The sequence below is a fragment of the Rhinoderma darwinii genome, chromosome 2 (assembly GCF_050947455.1).
Source record: "Rhinoderma darwinii isolate aRhiDar2 chromosome 2, aRhiDar2.hap1, whole genome shotgun sequence".
In the NCBI taxonomy this organism is placed as follows: domain Eukaryota; kingdom Metazoa; phylum Chordata; class Amphibia; order Anura; family Rhinodermatidae; genus Rhinoderma; species Rhinoderma darwinii.
This window is the reverse complement of record NC_134688.1, coordinates 177,182,440-177,202,732: the sequence shown is the minus strand read 5'-3', so window position 1 is coordinate 177,202,732 and position 20,293 is coordinate 177,182,440. Positions and strand designations below refer to the sequence as shown.

Genomic DNA, 20,293 nt, shown 5'->3' with positions numbered 1-20,293 from the left:
TACAGCAAATCCTCTTTCCCTATCAGCCGGAGGATTATTCCGCAGCACCAGTAAATAAAACCACCACTTTATCAGAGCATAGTCAGACAGGTACCTACAAAAACTATTCTAAAATAGTTAGCAGAAATTGGTCTGTTAATTTAATTTACACACACACACACACACAGCAGTAGAGGGTTTACGACAGTATAACAAAATGCTATATTATTTTCCAAATTACTTTCTGTATCAATTCATCACAGATTTCAAGATCTCTGCTTGCGGTCAATCAAAATAAGAATCTGTCCTCATGTTATGGACATACAGGGACCCAGCAAGTTTATGGTAAGGTTGCCTGATCGGGCCATTATATTAAGTGTTTCAAAACGAATGTCTATGGCTTGCTTCCAATACTTACATGTAACGCTAATTATTAGAGATATTTTCTTTTCCCTATCATTACTTATTGATCAATGTTACTGACTGAGTACACTGCACCTTTGTCCAGGTTAAAAACATGATGCAAAAAAATGTGATGCAAATACTTTTATGAAAACAGTGTGTACCCCCAACTGGTTACACCCAGGCGTCCATTTATTAAATACCTTTCTAGGAGGAACAACAGAGGAATGGCACAACGCAGTGTTCAAAGAAAAGCTGCTTCAGAATTGCTTTTTAAAAAGGGGAATACAATGAATATAAATCTTTACTAAAACCGACATGTCAGGAGAATTGTCTGGACATAACTGGATACAAACTAGATCACATGATCTATCCTCCCTGATGTATTTTACAAAGCGGTGTCTCAGTGGAAGAAGGATTTGAGGATCACACTTGGATAAGTGTGTTCTATGCTCATCAGTAAGATGCGTATAATGTACCACGCCAAATACAGTCCGTCAGTATATAAAGTTAATATTTCTGCTAGACAGAATATTTAAATAGACTTCCTATAGAAGTGTAGCAGTAACATTAATTATTCTCCAGGGTTTAAACACAGCCCCTTTCCTTTCCCCATACGCTACGCCACCTGCCACCGTTGCCATAGCAACTTTAGCTAATTTAAAGGGACTACCTTCCTGTGTGTCTTTGGCTGGATTTTATATTACTTTTACTCTATTTATATTTTCCTGCATTTCAAAATATCTTCTATGGTTTTCTGTAATAAGTTTATCAGGAACATTAATACTAGTCACATATGGCCTAGTTCCACCATGCAGCAGTTATCACGGAGAGATGGCATACACGTTATTTCTGTGTACATGGAATAATGGCACTGAACTGCTATATATGGAGCAGAGTTGACTCCAACTTCTAATATATTATATATATAATATATATATACACACACACACATACACACACACACACACACACACACACACACACACACATCTTGCTAAAGGCCCAGTAGCTGCCGTATTTCAAATTTTCTAGGCTTCTCTTTCCACTATAAAAACATACAATTTTATAGAAGTCTACACAAAAGAAGCTCACCAGGCACGATGCCTCTAAACTTTCTTAGTTCTCATAGATTTGCTGCCACAAAATTGGCAGATGGTGTAAAATATAAAGCAGAACTGTGAGAGCTTACAAGCGGTGAGCAGCATGTGATAACTGAGGAACTCTTCAGAAGATCAGCTTTGACGCATCAGTTTTTAATTGAATCCTAACAAATCCGGATTGATCCAATTGACTTATAATGGGTCCGTCAGGCTTCCATTGGGTTTCTGTTTTTTTGCAGCAAGAATAGTGCTGCAGACTATGCTATTCGTGCCACCAAGAAGCAACAGAACAAAGACTAAAGTGAATAGAGCCTTAGATTCTCAACTTTCATTTTGTCAGTATGTTCTATCAATAACAAAGTGACAATATAGCAAAATTTACAGTTGTCATTTTTGCGACGCCCCAACCAAACACATTGTTATACATCTTGCCTTGTATAAGCAAAAGTGGAATCAAATTCATTACAAGCTCAGACATCCCCCTTGTTCAGCTGCTGGAATCCCCTAGAAATCGTCATTTTATGCCAGGTTAGCTGCCAGCACTTCAAAAGAAACTTAATATTACACGGGTCGCATTGAAGTCAATGGGTGATTATGTAATACATGGTCACACTGCGCTCTTCAGAGGATTGGGTCTCCGACCTGGCTTATAGAATGGCGGTCCCGAGTAGAGGACCCCTTACTATGGCATCCACCTGCCCTAATAGAACATATGGACAGGGGTTGTTCTCTCTTTAAAAAATTATCATCTTCTACTTAGAACATTTTTTACTTTACATCTTTCATCTGAATTTGTGAATTTTAGTGGATTAAATTGCACCAAGAAATGTAAAGAACAACAAAACACTCCATTTAATGCACAGGTTGAAGACGGCTTTAAAACTTAGTTACATAGATAGAAAGTAGATAGGACAGCACACCTATGTTCACAAGCATTGAATATTGCTAAAGTACAACTATTTGGTACAAACTTGTGGGGTAAATATTATTATTTGAATCAGCTTCAATAAAGTAGATAAGGAAATAATGAAGAATATGTGTATTTGTCCTGCTTCTGCCGCATTTCTCCTATATATAGCGAATAACAACAAAACAAGTTATCAGTTTAAATTTGTATAGGCCCATTAATACATCATGATCTTTGATCGACTGGTAGTTTCAAAATTTGCGATAAACATTTTCATCATGTCTTCCGTGCAGCCGGTGGGGAGGGAACTCCAGAAGCGTCATGGTTATCTAGTGATGCCTCTTCCCGCCAATAACATTGATTTTGATTGTTTATTGTAAATTTTTTGGCACACTGGCCACCATGATAGCGAATCATGATTGGCTAGTGTAAACGAGCCTTTATTTCAATTAATACCGAACAAGCTCAGAAAAAAATAAAATTATATATATATACACACACAGACAACCAAAAAACGCTTGCGAGTGCGTGAAAAACATATGCCACTTGCAAAGCACACTGATGCATAACGAAATGCACACGGACAGATTTAAAGTAAATTTTTTACGCACGTAAATCCTTAACGCTCGTGTGAATGTGGCCTAAATAGCCTGAAATATTATATCATGTGCTAGTAGGAGTGCAGCAGGAAACCACCGTTTTCTCTTAAACGAGCAGTTCTAAGAATTGCTCTAATAATGTTCTTGTAAGGTAGACTGCACCACACCTCTGCAGGTAAAAACTACGTTCACGGTTTTCTATGCCTTTTTACGTCAATGTTTTCCCCACTGATGTCAGTAGGAAAAACAGCAGCAAATCCTAATGAAAAGTGTAAGGGCATGCTGCTTTTGTACTTTTTATCTAAGGCATTCATTACAACTGCGCTCAATGTCCTGTGCCTATAATCATACCTCTGCATCAAGCTATTTTTAATACTAGAGTATTATTGATTTCAAATTTCTTTGCAGGGTTTCCTAAAATAACCACTCGTTGTATTGTACAACCATTGCTCTAGAATTCTCCATGTACTAAGTCTACTTCATCATAGAACAATACACTATAATAAAATGACAATAGTATACCATGCTTCTTATCCTGTTCTAGGCTTTGCTCGCTTTTAAATAACCTTTTAGTCGCATGTGTGGTGCATTTGTGTCATGGTTGTAAAATTGAATAATTTACTGAAGCCATTAACTGGCAATTAATATAGCGGGCTCTAACCTACTACTTCAAAATCCTTTTATCCTGGTATCCAATGGTCCAGGAATTCTATCAATTGTTTCTGTGCAGAGACGGCCAGTTATGAGACTATTCTGGTAAAAAATTTACAGCAAACAAATTTATGCTTGATCCTTATTCTTCATATAAACTTTTATATACTTTTCTATGACCATCCAGCAATCTAAAATGACTGAGAATTCAGCAGCTATGTTGCTATATCTAGCAGCCAGGACTGGAAATGCTGATGGCACATACACATATGCACATATCAGCCCTTTTATTTAAATGCTTCATAGAGCTTCACAAAAGTTTGGAGAAGTAGTGCTAAAATCTATGGGCCATGTTTATTTTTGCTAAAAAAAAAAAGACTAAACCCCTATGGGCATCTACTCCGCAGATTGTGTGGAAAAAATAAATATTCATTAGCAAGAAGTAAAATCCCTAGAGTGGATAATGACACCAGTAAACTCCAGTTTTCTCTTACTTTTTAGATGAAAGGAATTTTGGTTTGACTCAGTACAGACTTTGATGGCATGACATGCCATCAATGTTTGATCAATAGGAATCTGAACATCGTGACCTCTGCCAATCACTAGAATGAAGTGACAGTGGCGCTAGGAAAGTGATGTGCCATGTCATCTACTATCGGCTCCATTCGTCTTTTTCCAGACACTGCATGGAAAGCCCATTATACTAAGTGGCTGACCACGCGGACTACAGAAAAAGCACTCGAACCCCCATGGCCGGCCTTAGGTTGGATGGTTCCCTGTGCAGTACCTTCTATTGGAGATTCCTGCTTTGGTGTACCATATAATGCCCGAATAATACAATGACACAGAGACGGTACATATAATTTACTGCCATAAGGTGCCCAGATCAAATAATACTACCTAATCAATAAACCAGGCATTGTAGCTGCATCCAGTGCAGCGGTCTTTTCATAGTTCTGGACACCATGTTAGATCAGGGATCCAAGCATCAGGACCACTGGTGCCTCTTTTTATTGGTGACAAGTAATGCGCCCTGGTCCACCGCACAGGTTTCCAACCCCTAAGGCCGACCCTATGAACCCCCATTACTCGGACATCGCCATTAGTGGTATAACACCAATGTCCGTACTGAGACAACCCCTTTGAATATTATTATTTCAATTAAATAATATTAAAGGGGTACTAGAATTTAATAAAATGGTTGCCAATGCACTAAGTCAAAAAAGGTAGAACCTTTCTCATACGCAAACATTTTGCAAGGGGTAGTGCAGCTGAGGATATATATAGGGACACACAATGGATGACTAGATCAGTAAGTGATCTTCTGTGTGAAGAAACATCTATTCTAGAATATAGATGTCTCTACACATACAAGGGCACTTGAAGGATGAGGCGTCCATCATGTGTTATATGCAGAATTGGCATGGGGTGTATGTTAGACAGTTACCCAATTCCTGTCTTTGGCAGGTGAAAATGCTTGCCCACATGGGAAATGATCATCAAAATAGTATTACTAGTGAAATATGTATATCAAGCTTATTCTAAGGAATGGACAAAGCAAAGTCCTGAGAGTAATACAAGTCATGAGACTTTGAAGACCTTGTGAGCGATCACATCGTGTTATGGCTGCACACAGAGGCTACACGAGTTTTATACACAAGGGTGTATTGTTTGGAAGGAATGGGGAAGTTTTCTAAGTTTCTGATCAGATAACACTGTAGACTGTGCTATATTCGTAATGCTTCACTTTACCTGGAATTCACCAAACCTTTCAAATCCTTATTTGACTGCAAGAGAAAATATCTTGAGCATGTAACCAGATGGTCCATCTATTTGTAATTACACAAACATAATATTGATACAAAGAGAGGCTCATGTGTAAAAAAGTATCATAATACACACGTGTATACAATGTGGCATCTTGTATCTAGCTCCCACACTGCCAGTCGGTCATCATGTGACAAACTAAACATATTGAGTGGCATTTTCATGAACACAAGCATTGGAAACATACAACATATTCCTTATACAAAGTGTGACATTTTTGTGTAGATGTCATGTGATGTAGACAAATCTGTCCCATTGTTACATGTCCCTCATCTATGCTAGTAAGTCATGTTAATAATAAAGAAAGAATATTTAACCTGAAATGTAACATATAAAGTAATATACATGCCCAGAGCATTTTAGCACCTGCCCTCCAAGGAATTCCACTAAGTACTTTTTGTGTCAATGTTGTGCATATTTGTACATGTTTCCACCTGTCTTATGTATAGATCTAGTACATGGATATATAAAGTATACTTTATGAAACGGAAGCCTGCTTTAAATCTATACATAAAAGGTTCCAAAGCGACACAAACATTTCACTCATCCAGTCATTTGACTAGAAAAGGAACATATATAAAATCTACAAGTGTGACAGAGCAGTCTGTCATTTAGCTACTTGCATTTATATAGGACTTCCATTATCATGATACATGCCCTAAAGAGTTAAATCGCTAATTCCGTTCTGTTACAAGCCTGTATATATATATATATATATATATATATATATATGTGTGTGTGTCTTTTCCTCCAGCCATTGCTGTGGGCATACCTCTACTTCACACAAAGTATATAACCAACAATGAAAGTTCAAGTCCATGCCTTCACGTTATATCCAGGTACACACACCTTGTAACATAAAGACCTGACTACAAGCAGGTGCCCAGTGAGGTTACAAGCAGTGGGGGCAGAATGTAGAAGACATAGTAAAGCATTGGACTCACATATCTGTTGATGAGGCTCCTCAGCAGGCTGCAATCCATGACTAGTGACAGCTGCCCTGACACTTCTTGTGCTGCTTCCTCGCAGAGCCTGCTCTCTACTTCTTGCTTTCCACATCCATACACTGTGGCTTTCTAGTCGATGTTCACAGATGATCAGGATGGGGGATTAGAAGCTGCTGGTTCTTGTCACGCTGGATGGGGAAGCTACACATGGGTCGCGTGCTGTGCGAGTATCTACATTCTTTCCTGTGCGGGTATTGATCGCGGCTCGTGGCATTGGGTTCCTGCAGGTGGTGATCCCTGGGTGTAGTGGTAACTCTTTGGTGGATCTCTTCCTTGGCTGGCAGTGTCAGCAGCATTCAGCATGCCCCCTCCTGTGGCTCTCTTCCACTAGATGCTGCTTCTTTCTCTTTGATGATCAGTTCCCTGTGTGCCCCCCCCTCTCATCTCATGTAATAATAGCCCTCCCTCTCAGTCAGTTCTGTGCCGGTGCCTCCCCCTCCAGGCTCCTGGTCTACACCTCTTCTCTCTGATCCCTCCCTGCAAGCCATTCTTTGCTGACTACTCCACCCACTTTCCCCTTCCCTCCTGTCATGTCTTATCACTATACTCCACCCTCCGCTTTTACTCAGCGCCCCCTCCTCCTCCCTTCTCTTCATCAATCTGTTCTAGTACTGGCATCCTGAGCTATTTTTATCTCATTGGGAGACTTATCCAGCTGCCTACAAATAAATGATCGGGAGCTGTAATCCCATCCCCAATATTTCTCTGATACTGTTACACAGTTGCCACCCAGCAGACCTGTAAACATTGCACACAGGCAATGAATGGCAGGAGGAGCTCTCTGTCCTGGGCATATTTTTGGATGTGTTCCCATGTGACTCCTGTCTGAGTGGCTGCTCCTCTCCTGGATGGCTCATGCCATGATTGACAGGCTGGAGCTGATGAGTCAGGCTGATCGTCACCTCTTGACAGCAGGGCCAGGCTGCCTATGTAAACACTATCTGGAGCTTGTTCTAGTTACCGCATGTCTTGTCATACCAGCAGCATGTTCTATTTCTTCTATAGTTTTGTGTGCTTGCCAGATCTTTACTTATTCCATCAGATATGTATCCATTTATTTCAAGTTTCCCCATCCCCGACAGGTTTTCCAAGAATGAGAAATGGCTCTCAGTAAGGTAATGCGTAAACTGTTGTGTATGTTCTCTGAGAATCCTTTACATGTAGAGCACGAAAGCCCTAATTTTGGATGAACATTTACTTTGGTTACATTCACATATTCTCCAACATGTCAAATATCTATAGAAGGAATCTCCCAGCAGAGAACTATGGCAGATTGCGCTGGGTTCACATTTTTTGCTGTATGTTTTGACATCAGCTTGCAGGGAATTTGTCACCTTAGTGATATAAAAAACAAACAAACAACAGATCATGATGAATCCAGAAAAAAAAACGGATTATGAAAAAATAGATGATGACCGAGTCCATAGAAATTTATAATATAATAATCCATTTACTGGTCTGTCATGTGCTCTTGAATTGATCTAAATCCAAAGTGATTCTGATCAGAACAGAAGTGATGAAGCCGAGGCAGAAGGATGTATATGAGACTGTCGTGATTCACTATTTTAACAAAAAACGTAAGGCCCTGTTCACATGGAGGATTTTGCAGGCAGAAAATGCAGGAATTTTGAGGCAGATTTTGACCTGCCTGCACTTTCTTGCCGTGGGTTTCGCTGCGTTTTTCACTGTGTTTTTTGCCCGTGGCCATTGAGCGTCCCGGGCAAAAAACGCATCAAAAAACGCTTTTTTTATCGCCCATTGATTTCAATGGGAGGTCAGAGGCGGAACCGCGGCAAGACAGAGCACACTGCTTTTTTTTACCACGAAAAAAACGACTCCGTCTCCCATTGAAATCGATGAGAGGCAGCGCCAAAAAAACGAAGTGTGAGCTGGCCCTTAGGCTTCCTTCTCAGATATTTTTTTTTTTACCTGTATCAAGACCGCAATGCATTTCAGTTTTTTTTTTACGGCTTTTTCTACATGCATTTTAGACATAAACCTCTTGTGTGTTTCTGAATAAAATGATACAGCGTGGGCCTTTAGCAGGCTATGGACGCTTTCTTACGGATTCGTACAACAAGGATTTGTAATAAAGCTGTGTGAATGAGCCCTTAGGCCAAATGCATACGATGCATATTACGTGTGGATTGGCCGCGCATATTTTCGTGTGGCAAATCCATTGCGTAATAAAGTACCAGCAAAGTAAATGAGAAATCTCATCTACACGTAGCAGATTTTTTCTGCGTGTAAATTGACCTGCAGTGTGTATTTTAAAATTTGCAGGATGTCAATTTATCATGCGTTTCTACCTGTGAATTGTATCTGACAAGTTTTATTAAAAAATGCACTAAAATCCGCAGCATAAAAACCACACCTATTTCAGCATGAAATGTAAAAACCGCACCTAAAAACGCATTAAAAAACCGTACTATTAGGGCGGATTCACACGAACTGTGAATTGCGTCCGTGCAGGCCGCGTGGTTTTCACGCGGCTCGCATGGACCAATAGAAGTCTATGGGGCAGTACAGACAGCCCGTGCTTATTGCGCAGCGTTTGTCCGCTGCGTAAAAAGCGCGACATGTTCAATATCTCTGCGTATTTCGCGCATCACGCACCCATTGAAGTCAATGGGTGCGTGAAAACCACACAGGTCGCACGGAAGCACTTCCGTGCGAACTGCCGGTTTCGCGCAACAGCTGTCAAAAGGATGAATGTAAACAGAAAAGCACCACAAATGGCGTGTCATAATGATGGCGGCTGCGCGAAAAGCACGCAGGCGCGCATAATATGACGCTGCCTCACGGAGCAGGTAAGTGGCTTTTGCGCAGGCAAAACGCTGCGTGTTTTACGTGCGCAAAAACGCCACGTTTGTCTGAATCAGCCCTTAGGTGCGGATTTTACCTGCAGAATTACCTCCGGTTTTGATGTGAATTTTCTGCACCAAATTCCGCAACGTGCGCATGTAGCCTCAGGCCTCATGTTTTGTACAGAGCAGGTATATAGCTGCCATAGTGGTGCATGGAGCCTTAGGCCCTGTTCACACTGAGTTTTTTTAAGAGTTTTTTTATGCGGAAACCACTCCGCAAAACTCGTCAAAAAACGCCCGAAAATGCCTCCCATTGATTTCAAAGGGAGTTGGACGAGTTTTTTTTACCGCGAGTAAAAAAAACACGTCGCGGTAAAAAGCAGCAACATGACCCATCTTGAGGCGGTTTCCGCCTCCAAAACCCCATTTCAATCAGTCAGAAAGGGTAAAAAAACACTGTGACGAATGTTTTGACGAGTTTTTGTCAAACCACTGTGCAAAAAACGTCTGGAGCAGTTTTTGCAGGAGGAATTTTCCTCCTGCAAAAAACTCTGTGTGAACACAGCCATAGGCTGTGTTCACACGACCCCTTTTCAGACGTAATGGAGGCGTATTACGCCTCGAATTACGCCTGTAAAGACGGCTCCAATACGTCGGCAAACATCTGCCCATTGCTTGCAATGGGTCTTACGATGTTTTGTGCAGACGACCTGTCATTTTATGCATTGCTGTCAAAATACAATGCGTAAAATGACGGCTCGTCAAAAGAAGTGCAGGACACTTCTTGGGACGTTTTTGGAGCCGTTTTCTCATAGACTCTATTGAAAACAGCTCCAAAAACGGCCGAAAAACTCTGCGACAACGCCGTGAAAAACGTGAGTTTCTCAAAAAACATCTGAAAATCAGGTGCTGTTTTCCCTTGAAAACAGCTCCGTATTTTCAGACGTTTTTGAGTTTGCATGTGAACATCCCCTCACTCTACCTCAGTGCACCTCCTATGTCATTCACGGCATACAAAAGTTTAGGGTATGTGCACACGATAAGTGGATTTTACGTCTGAAAAGACAGACTGTTTTCAGGAGAAAACAGCTGCGTCGTTTCAGACGTAAAAGCTCCTCCTCGCATTGTGCGAGGCGTCTTTGACGCCTGTAATCTTGAGCTGCTCTTCATTGAATGCAATGAAGAACGGCTCAAATTACGTTGCAAAGAAGTGTCCTGCACTTCTTTGCCGAGGCAGTCATTTTACGCGTCGTCGTTTGACAGCTGTCAAACGACGACGCGTAAATGACAGGTCGTCTGCACAGTACGTCGGCAAACCCATTCAAATGAATGGGCAGATGTTTGCCGACGTATTGTAGCTGTATTTTCAGACGTAAAACGAGGCATAATACGCCTAGTTTACGCCTGAAAATAGGTCGTGTGAACCCAGCCTTAGAGGTACGAGTCTGACAAAAAAATTAAATTATAATAATTGTGGCATGCTCTATCGAATGCTATATAACACAATGGGGATGATTTAATAATCAAAATGCGTCAGAGGCCATGCGCCACATTTATAAAGTGTTTTGACCCTTTTTTTGACTCATCTGACATGGGGGTGTGGCTTAGCAGGATATAGGTATAGTTTATAATGTGCCAAATTGTACAAAAACGGTGTAAAGTAAGCCAACTGTTACAAAGTTAGACAGAGGTGTCTAAAGATGCACCAAATTGATCATCCAGCATAAGCCACTGTGATAAATTTGTCTAGTTCTAATCTAAATTTAACACAGTATTAGACTGAATGCACACGTTGCGTAATTTGATGTGGAAAATCCGCATCAAAACCGCAGGTATACGCACATAATTCCGCAGCTAAAATCGCACTGAATGGTGTTTTTTTATGTGTTCTTCAGTGCGGTTTTTCAGTTTTGATGCGTTTTTTGGCGCTTTTTCATGCTGCAGATTTTGGTTAGATTTTCCTCTGCACTAAGCAGATAGAATTCGCAAGCAAAAACGAAAGATTAATTGACATGCTGCCGATTCTAAAAAATGCACCACAGGTCAATTTCAGTCCCGAAAAATACTGCAGCGTGTACATGAGATTTTCTGGAATCTCAGTGACTATGCTGGTACTGTATTAGGCCTGATTCACACAAACATGTTAAACGTTCGTGGCCATTGAAACAGCAGCCGTCCCACGGACCTATGTAATTCAATGTGGCCGTTCACACAGCCATTGTTCCAACGGACCGTGTGTAGGGTCCGTGCGAAAATAGAACATGTCCTAGATTCTCAACTATGGTGGATGCGTGACATCGCGTCCCGCAGCGCTGAGCACGGATGCACCTCGGACGTGAAAAACTACAGTTTTTCACGTCAGAGATGAGCAGCGCTCGTGTGAATTCGGCCTTATGCTGCGGATTTGCCACACGCAAATCCGCACGGCAAAACCGCACATAATACGCATCGTGTGATTGACCCTAAGGGTATGTTCACACGATGAGAGGCATTTACGTGTGAAAAGACAGACTGTTTACAGCTGCCTCGTTTCACACGTAAATGCTCCTCCTCGTAATTTACGAGGCGTCTGAGACGCTCTGAGACGCTCGTAAATCTTGAGCTGTGCTTCATTGAGTTCAATGAAGAACAGCTCAAATTACGTGGCAAAGAAGTGCCCTGCACTTCTTTCCCGAGGCAGTCCATTTACGCGTCGTCGTTTGACAGCTGTCAAACGACGACGCGTAAATTACAGGTTGTCTGCACAGTACGTCGGCAAACCCATTCAAACGAATGGGCAGATGTTTGCCGACGTATTGCAGCCCTATTTTCAGACGTAAAACGAGGCATAATACGCCTCGTTTACGTCTGAAAATAGGTCGTGCGAACCCAGCCTAAGTGCTTCTAGTGGAGAATATTTTCCCCACACAGCACCGGATGGGGCATCGTAAGTCAGTACAGTACTGATTCGCAGGGGACTGTGTGCCACCGTATAGCTGCAGCTCTGCCATGTGCATGAGGCCTTCGTTTCAGACTTGTTCTGGAATCCTGTTTCTATTTTATAGCTTCAATATATAGTGAGGTCACTAACCTGGAACAAGCATGCAGATTAGAAGTTTACACTTCACTAGGTGTGCATATTGTTCCAGGCCAGTGACCTCACTAGGGAAGCTAAGCAAAGTGAACCATCGAACAAGCAAGGTCTACAAGTAGTCGATGATGTCACCCGCCCTATCGCTCTGCTGGAAAGCTTGCTTGAAGAAAACATGGAACAGCTGAGCAATATAGTTGACCAACGTATGTTTGTGAGGGCTTATTCACACAGTGCAGTTTTTGAAAGTGTTTTATTTTTGCCACAACTTAGACTGGATAAAAAAATGTAGAGAACAATTCTCCTTTCTACTGTAACGTGGGGGGTTTTGATGCCCCACCTGCAGGAACTTTGATGGTGTGGAAGAATAGCAGATGGACACACACTTCAGCTGTAGCAACTAAGATGTTTTCGCAGTACTCAGGCAATGAAAGCTTGATGGTTTCAAATATATACACCGTTTAAGTTCAACAAGTTTATGGTTACAGTCTCTCAGAGGGCACAGACTTATATATACTGCACAGGGTGGTTGGCAGATTGGTGGCGGTTATTCACTTAGGTACAATATGCTTGCTGGTCCTACAATGGGCACAATTTTAGTCACAGTCACTTGATATTTACAGTGGTTGGTTTTGGTGGCTTCCCCTTTAAATGTTATCTCAGGATAGGATGGTTCTTTCACACTGCACAGTACCTCCTCAGGTCTCTGTCACTCTCTTACACGAAGTGGCCCTCTGCAGCCAGTTAGTCCTAGCTTACTCCCCACGACTTCGTCAGTCTGACTCTCAGGTCACGCGGAGCACCTTACACTTCCTGAGATGTTTAGACCCTATTTATGTCACAATGTCTCTGGCTGCAACTTTCCTCAAATTGAGTCAGCACCAAACTTTTTAGTGCCCATTGCCCAATCCTGTTCTAATGGTCGCTTAGTGTCCAATGTCTCTCTCTTGATTGTGGACTGCTATAAATCCTACTTCTGTGTATCTTAATCAAAATGACTAGCTATGAATATTCATTAGCTGTTACTGCCTTTTAGAATACATAATTTAGCAGCTTACACTATAAACTGACATAGGATTGGCCTGTCATGTGACCTCGGAATTACATCTGTGCAATGGGGATGTTGATTGGTCATCACTGAAGTTCTTACTTTTAAGGGCATGACCACACGTGGCGGATTTCCTCCGCAACTGTCCGCATCAATGCCGCACAGAATCTGCGTTGCAGATTCTGCTGCGGATCTGCACAAAATGTGCAGTAAATTGATGCGGACTAGCTGCTGCGGACTGCGGGAAAAGTGCTTCCCTTCTCCCTATCAGTGCAGGATAGAGAGAAGGGACAGCACTTTCCCTATTGAAAGTAAACAAATTTCATACTTACCGGCCGTTGTCTTGGTGACGCGTCCCTCTTTCGGCATCCAGCCCGACCTCCCTGGATGACGCGCCAGTCCATGTGACCGCTGCAGCCTGTGCTTGGCCTGTGATTGGCTGCAGCCGTCACTTAGACTGAAACGTCATCCTGGGAGGCCGGACTGGAGACAGAAGCAGGGAGTTCTCGGTAAGTATGAACTTATATTTTTTTACAGGTTGCTGTATATTGGGATCGGTAGTCACTGTCCCGGGTGCAGAAACAGTTACTGCCGATCGCTTAACTCTTTCAGCACCCTGGACAGTGACTATTTACAGACGTCTCCTAGCAACGCTCCTGTCATTACGGGAGCCCCATTGACTTCCTCAGTCTGGCTGTAGACCTAGAAATACATAGGTCCAGCCAGAATGAAGAAATGTCAAGTTAAAAAAGCAAGACGCATCCGCAGCACACATAACATGTGCATGACAGCTGCGGACTTCATTGCGGAAATTAGAATCTCCATTGAAGTCAATGGAGAAATTCCGCCATGAGTCCGCCACTGCTCCGCAACAGACAGAGCATGCTGCGGACACCAAATTCCGCTCCGCAGCCTATGCTCCGCAGCGGAATTTTACGCATCGTCTAAACGAACACTGCTAAATTAAAGTGGAAGTCAATGGAGAAACGGCTCCGCTGCGGATTAACGCTGTGGAGTGTCCGCAGCGGAATTTAAGTGAAATTCCGCCACGTGTGAACCCAGCCTTAGGCTGGGTTCACACGAGCACATTACGTCCGTAATGGATGGAACGTATTTCGGCCGCAAGTCCCGGACCGAACACACTGCAGTGAGCCGGGCTCCTAGCATCATAGTTATGTACGATGCTAGGAGTCCCTGCCTCGCTGCAGGACATCTGTCCCGTACTGTAATCATGTTTTCAGTACGGGACAGTAGTTTGGATTCTGTTCATGGGTTTCCCTGATGGAAAGCTCTGACGGAACCCATGAATGGAGTCCCGATGCAGATGTGAACGGAGCCTTAGGCTGAATTCACACTGCAACTTATCAATAGGCCCCCTACTAACCTGATAGAGGCAAAAAAACAGAGTGTACTTTGGGCCTCTGACAGGTTAGCATAAGTCAGCTGTAGGGACGAGCATAGTCTGCTCTACTATTCCATACAGAGCCAACCGACAAAAAACATATATCATGCTGTATATGTTTTTTTTAACATGGATACCAATAGTCGAAAGATGCCACTGTATGCCTACACAGTGGAATCAAGCAGAGGCATTCGTTGGGAAATGCTTCCAATGTATAACTCTGAAAAACCCAGCAAACGACCTGTACTACTATGTGGTTCTACTCTGGTGTCTAAGTCTATGTATTGCTTCATGCTGCTCTCTGGTGTTTAAAAAGATGAACAATGTATTTCATGTTTATGTTGATCTTTTAGTTAATACTTTAACCCCTAAAGGACTGAGCCTGTTTTGGCCTTCTGGACGAAGCCGATTTTTCAAATCTGACATGTGTCACTTTATGTGGTAATAACTCTGGAATGCTTTTACCTATTCAAGTGATTCTGAGACTGTTTTCTCGTGACATATTGTACTTTATGTTAGGGAAAAAATGTGATCGATAAATTCAATATTTATTTGTAAAAAACACCAAGATTTAGAGAAAATTAGCAAAAATTAGCATTTTTCTAAATTTAAATGTATCTACTTGTAAAACAGATAGTAATACCACACAAAATACTTACTAGTTTATATTTCCCATATGTCTACTTTATGTTTGCAGCGTTTTTTGAACATTCTTTTACTTTTCTAGGACGTTACAAGGCTTAGAACTTTAGCAGCAATTTCTCATATTTTCAAGAAAATGTCAAAAGCCTATTTTTTCAGGGACCAGTTCAGTTCTGAAGTGGCTTTGAGGGCCCTATATATTAGAAAGTCCCCATAAATCACCCCATTTTGAAAACGCCTCAAAGTATTCAAAACAGCATTCAGAAAGTGTTTTAACCCTTTAGGCGTTTCACATGAATTAAAGCAAAGTAGAGTTGAAATTTACAAATTTCATTTTTTTTTTTTTAAATTCATTTGTAATACATTTTTTCTGTACCACAGAAGGTTTTACCCAAGAAATGCAACTCAATATTTATTGCCCAGATTCTGCAGTTTTTAGAAATATCCCACATGTGGTCCTAGTGCGGTAATGGACTGAAACACCGGCCTCAGAAGCAAAGGAGCACCCAGTGGATTTTGGGGCCTCCTTTTTTTAGAAAATATTTTAGTCACCATGTCAGGTTTGAATAGGTCTTGTGGTACCAAAACAGTAAAGACCCCCAAAAGTGACCCCATTTTGGAAACTATACCCCTCAAGGAATTTATCTAGGGGTATAGTTAGCATTTTGAACCAACAGTTTTTTTTGCTAAATTTATTTGAATTAGTATGTGAAGATGAAAATCTACATTTTTTGTAAATAAACGTAGAAATGTTAAATTTTTACAAGGAATAAAGTAGAAAAAACATCCCAACATATGTAAAGCAATTTCTTCCAATTATAGCAATACCCCATATGTGGTAATAAACTGCTGTTTGGACCCACAGCAGGCCTCAGAAGAGAAGGAGCACCATTTGGATTTTGGATTTCTGATTTTGCTGGAATAGTTTTCAGTGCCGTGTCGCGTTTGCAATGCACTGGAGGGATGAAAACCCCCCAATAGTGACCCCATTTTGGAAACTACACCCCTCAAGGAATTTTTCTAGGGGTAAAGTTAGCATTTTGACCCCACAGTTGTTTTGCTGAATTCATTGGAATTAGTCTGTAAAGGTAAAAATCTACTTTTTTTCTGTAAGAACTTAGAAATTGTTGTAATTTTTACAAGGAATAAAGGAGAAAAAGCACCCCAAGATTTGTAAACCAATTTCTCCTGATTACGTAAATACCCCATATGTGGTAATAAACTGCTGTTTGGACCCACACCGGTGCTTAGAAGGGAAGGAGCGCTATTTGGCTTTTGGAGTTCAAATTTAGCTGGAATAGTTTTTGGATGTCATGTCGAAATTGCAAAGCCCCCGAGAGACCGAAACAGCGGAAGCCCCCCAAAAGTAACCCCATTTGCTAAACTACACCACTTAAGGAATCTATCTAGGGGTATAGTGAGCATTTAGGCCCCACACGTATTTTGCAGAATTTATTAGAATTAGGCTGTGAAAATTAATATCAACATTATTTCCACTAAAATGTTGAATTTTTTCAATTTCACAAAGGATAAAGGAGAAAATGCACCCCAACATTTGTAAAGCAATTTCTCCCGAGTACGGCTATACCCCACATGTGGTCATAAATGTTTCTTTCATTAGAAAGTAATTAACCCTTTCCGAATTGATCCATGTTTTGCTTTTTCTTTTTAGTTTTTCCTCCCCGCTTTCCGAGAGCCACAACTTTTTTATTTTTCCGTCAATAGAGTGGTGTGTGGGCTTATGTTGTGCGGGACGAGCTGTAGTTTTAATCGGTACCATTTTTTGGTACATAAGACTTTGTGAGCACTTTTTATTAAATTTTTTGGTAGAGCGAAGGTGACCAAAAAACTGTGATTTTGCAGTTTAAAATTCTTTATTTTTCACGGCGTTCACCGTGCGAGTTCAATAATGGTATATTGTAATAGCTTGTACTTTTACGGACGCAGCGATACCAATTTTGTGTATTTTTTTACATTACTTTAGAGAAAAAATGTGAAAAGGGTTTCTTTTTGGACTTTAACCCCTTCCCGACATCCGCCATATATATACGCCGCTGCCGGGAAGGTGTTCCCGCAAAGCGCAGTACAGTTACGTCGCGGTGATGGTGCGGGCTCAGAAGCAGAGCCGGCACCATCACCGCGGGGTGACAGCTGTATTATACAGCTGGCACCCTCCTGTAACTGCCAGGACCGGAGCTATTCTCCGATCCGGCAGATTAACCCCCTCAGATGCTGCGCTCAATATTGTGTTTTAACGCGACCGGCAACCCAGTGACGTAATCGCTGGGTTGCTGTGGCAATTGGACGCCAGATAATGGCTGGACAATCTTCTCATTGTTGCTAATGTCTAAGTAGGAGGACCCTAAAACAAGACTGTGTAGCATAGAGACAGTGTACTATGCAGAACATAGAACTTCCTGTGACTACTTTATGTAGTTACATGTAGTCAACTGGTGGTTACCTCAACAGGAAGTTGAGTGGTAACTAGGCAACCTGAACTCATATACTCCACAAAATTCACTACTTCTGGAACGGTAGGTAGTACCATTATATCAAGTATATACAGCTACTACAGAGGAGCTAACCTTGAAATAATACTCTAAACACGGCTAGGACGAAGAGTGGGCAGAGTAGGCCGCAGCCTAGAGCGCCATTGGGGGAAGAACAGTGTATATCATTACCACAATAAAGAAAATATTCACTTTTTTCCAGATATGTTGTGTTCCTAAAAACATTAATCGAAACAGCAGAAATTTTCTTCTTGGCAGGACATAAGGTCAACTACTGCATCTTCACTTATCGCATCAACGAGGTCTCTATATTTTCCTTTGGTGATGGGAGGCAATTAATGATCTTACAATTCCTAGCCTATAAAAGATGTCAGGACGTCAGTATGAGGCATATGGAGACCTTCCTGGACTACTAATGACAACAGTTCTTACATGAGGTGTCCTATCTCTAGTGTGTCGATGTCGACTTGAAGTTCATGGATGACGTTGGGGTGGAAATCATATGTGATCTGGTAGGAACCCTACATTCTGGATATATTAAATCATCAAGGGACCAATATCCTTATTAACGTAGAGGTCTGTCCCAAGCTATCATACTGAACGATGAAGGCGACGACTACTATGGTAGAGGCCATTTTAGTGGCAATGTCCAGGCGGTGATCAAGTTGGCCAACCATTGCCACCATGCTGTTTAAACAGACATTGCAAATAATATTGAGGCACGTTGGCATGATGAAAGTTATATAAACAAATATTTCCTACACCACAAGCCAACCAAAGTCTTGTCTTGTCTCCAGAATATATCTTGCTCTATTACTATGGAGACCCACCCATTATACAGAGAAAGAGATTTGTAGAAGTTCCTAAGACAAGCGTAATGGGCTGCATTGTTCCATGGACTTTCTACATCTAAATATAAGTTCTACGAGTGTTTTGAGAAAATCTTAAAGTCCAGGCCAATTTAATTTTTTTTGTTTTTTCCTCCCCGGGTTCCAGAAGCCATAAATTTTTTATTTCTTCGTCAACATAGCCATATGAGAGCTTGTTTTTCATGGGACAGGTTGTAGTCTTTCATGGAACCATTTATTGTACCGCATAATGTACTGGGAATCTTAAAAAATTATTTTTGGGGGGTTTTGATTTCACGGCGTCCATCAGCCGGTAAAAACTACATATTCACCTTATTCTGCAAATTGATACGATTATGGCGATAGCAAATTTATGTTTTGTTTTATGTGTTACCACTTTTAATAAAATAATACTATTTGCTAAAAAAAAATAATGTTTTGTGTCGCCATATACTGAGAGCCAAAACTTTTTAATTTTTCTATCAATTTAGCGGTATGAGGGCTTAAATTTTGCGGGACGAGCTGTAGTTTTCACTAATACCTTTTTGGGGTACATGTGACTTTTTTAATAACTTTTTATTCTATTTTTTTGGAGACCTAAGGTGAGAAAAAACCAGCAATTTGCATGTTTTATATATATATATATATATTTTTTTTTTACGGCGTTCACTGAGCAGGTTAAAAAACGCTATACTGTGATAGTTCAGACTTTTATGGATGCGCTGATACCAGTTATGTTAAGTTTTCTTTTTTTAACATTGCTTTAGGGAAAAAAATGGGAAAAGGTTTTGTTTTGAATTTTTCATATATTTTTTTTTTGGAACATTATAAAAAACTTTATTTAACTGTTTTTTTTATTTTTTATTAGTTTTAATTTTTTATTTATTATCGTTGGATCACTTGCATGATGTATTGCAGTACATCGTGATACTGACAGTCTCCTTTGAAGCCCTCAAAGCCCCCAGGCTGCCATAACAACCATTGTCACCCACCGATCGCATCATGGTGGTGGTGATGGCGCGTTAGAGGGGGCGCCCCACTGATGCTAATAATTTAAATACCGCGCTCATGATTGACCGTGGCATTTAAGGTGTTAAACGGGCGGAATCAAAGTGATCCTGTTTCAGTGAGGTGTCGGCTATATAACACAGCTGTTACCCGTTGAGTATGGAGCGCGCTCAGCCCGTGATACCGATCTATACTTCCCCTTAACGGCTGTCACCTATTAGTATGTGACATGTCGTTTAGGGGTTAAGGGCTTTGCATTCTGTTTTGGCAAACATTGTTATAGAACAAATCTAGGTACAGCCCTGCTATGACCGTCCTCCTCAATGACTTCACTATAGAACTTAAAGGGAACCTGTCACCAGCATTTCACCTATTGAACTTTACTTATCCCTCACTGGCCGCTGCTATCAAAACTTTATTGCCGTTAACCCCTTTCCTAAACTCCTCCTCCGACTGTAAATAATGGTCTGCAAACATTTTGCG

The 20,293-nt window shown here is 41.2% G+C and overlaps 1 protein-coding gene and 1 pseudogene across 3 annotated transcripts in view; one reads left to right on the top strand and one right to left on the bottom strand.

Moving 5' to 3' along the window:
* The window catches only part of ATP11A (ATPase phospholipid transporting 11A), a 165,085-nt gene extending 158,246 nt beyond the window's left edge, over positions 1–6,839 (bottom strand). For all 3 annotated transcript variants that reach the window (XM_075852521.1, XM_075852523.1, XM_075852522.1), the window contains exon 1: positions 6,413–6,839. In XM_075852521.1, coding sequence (XP_075708636.1) covers positions 6,413–6,451 — 39 coding nt within the window. In that variant the 5' untranslated portion in view covers positions 6,452–6,839. The remainder of the gene's footprint in view (positions 1–6,412) is intronic.
* A 736-nt stretch (positions 6,840–7,575) lies between these two features.
* LOC142741770 (histo-blood group ABO system transferase pseudogene) lies at positions 7,576–18,867 on the top strand (annotated as a pseudogene).
* The last annotated feature ends 1,426 nt before the right edge of the window (positions 18,868–20,293 follow it).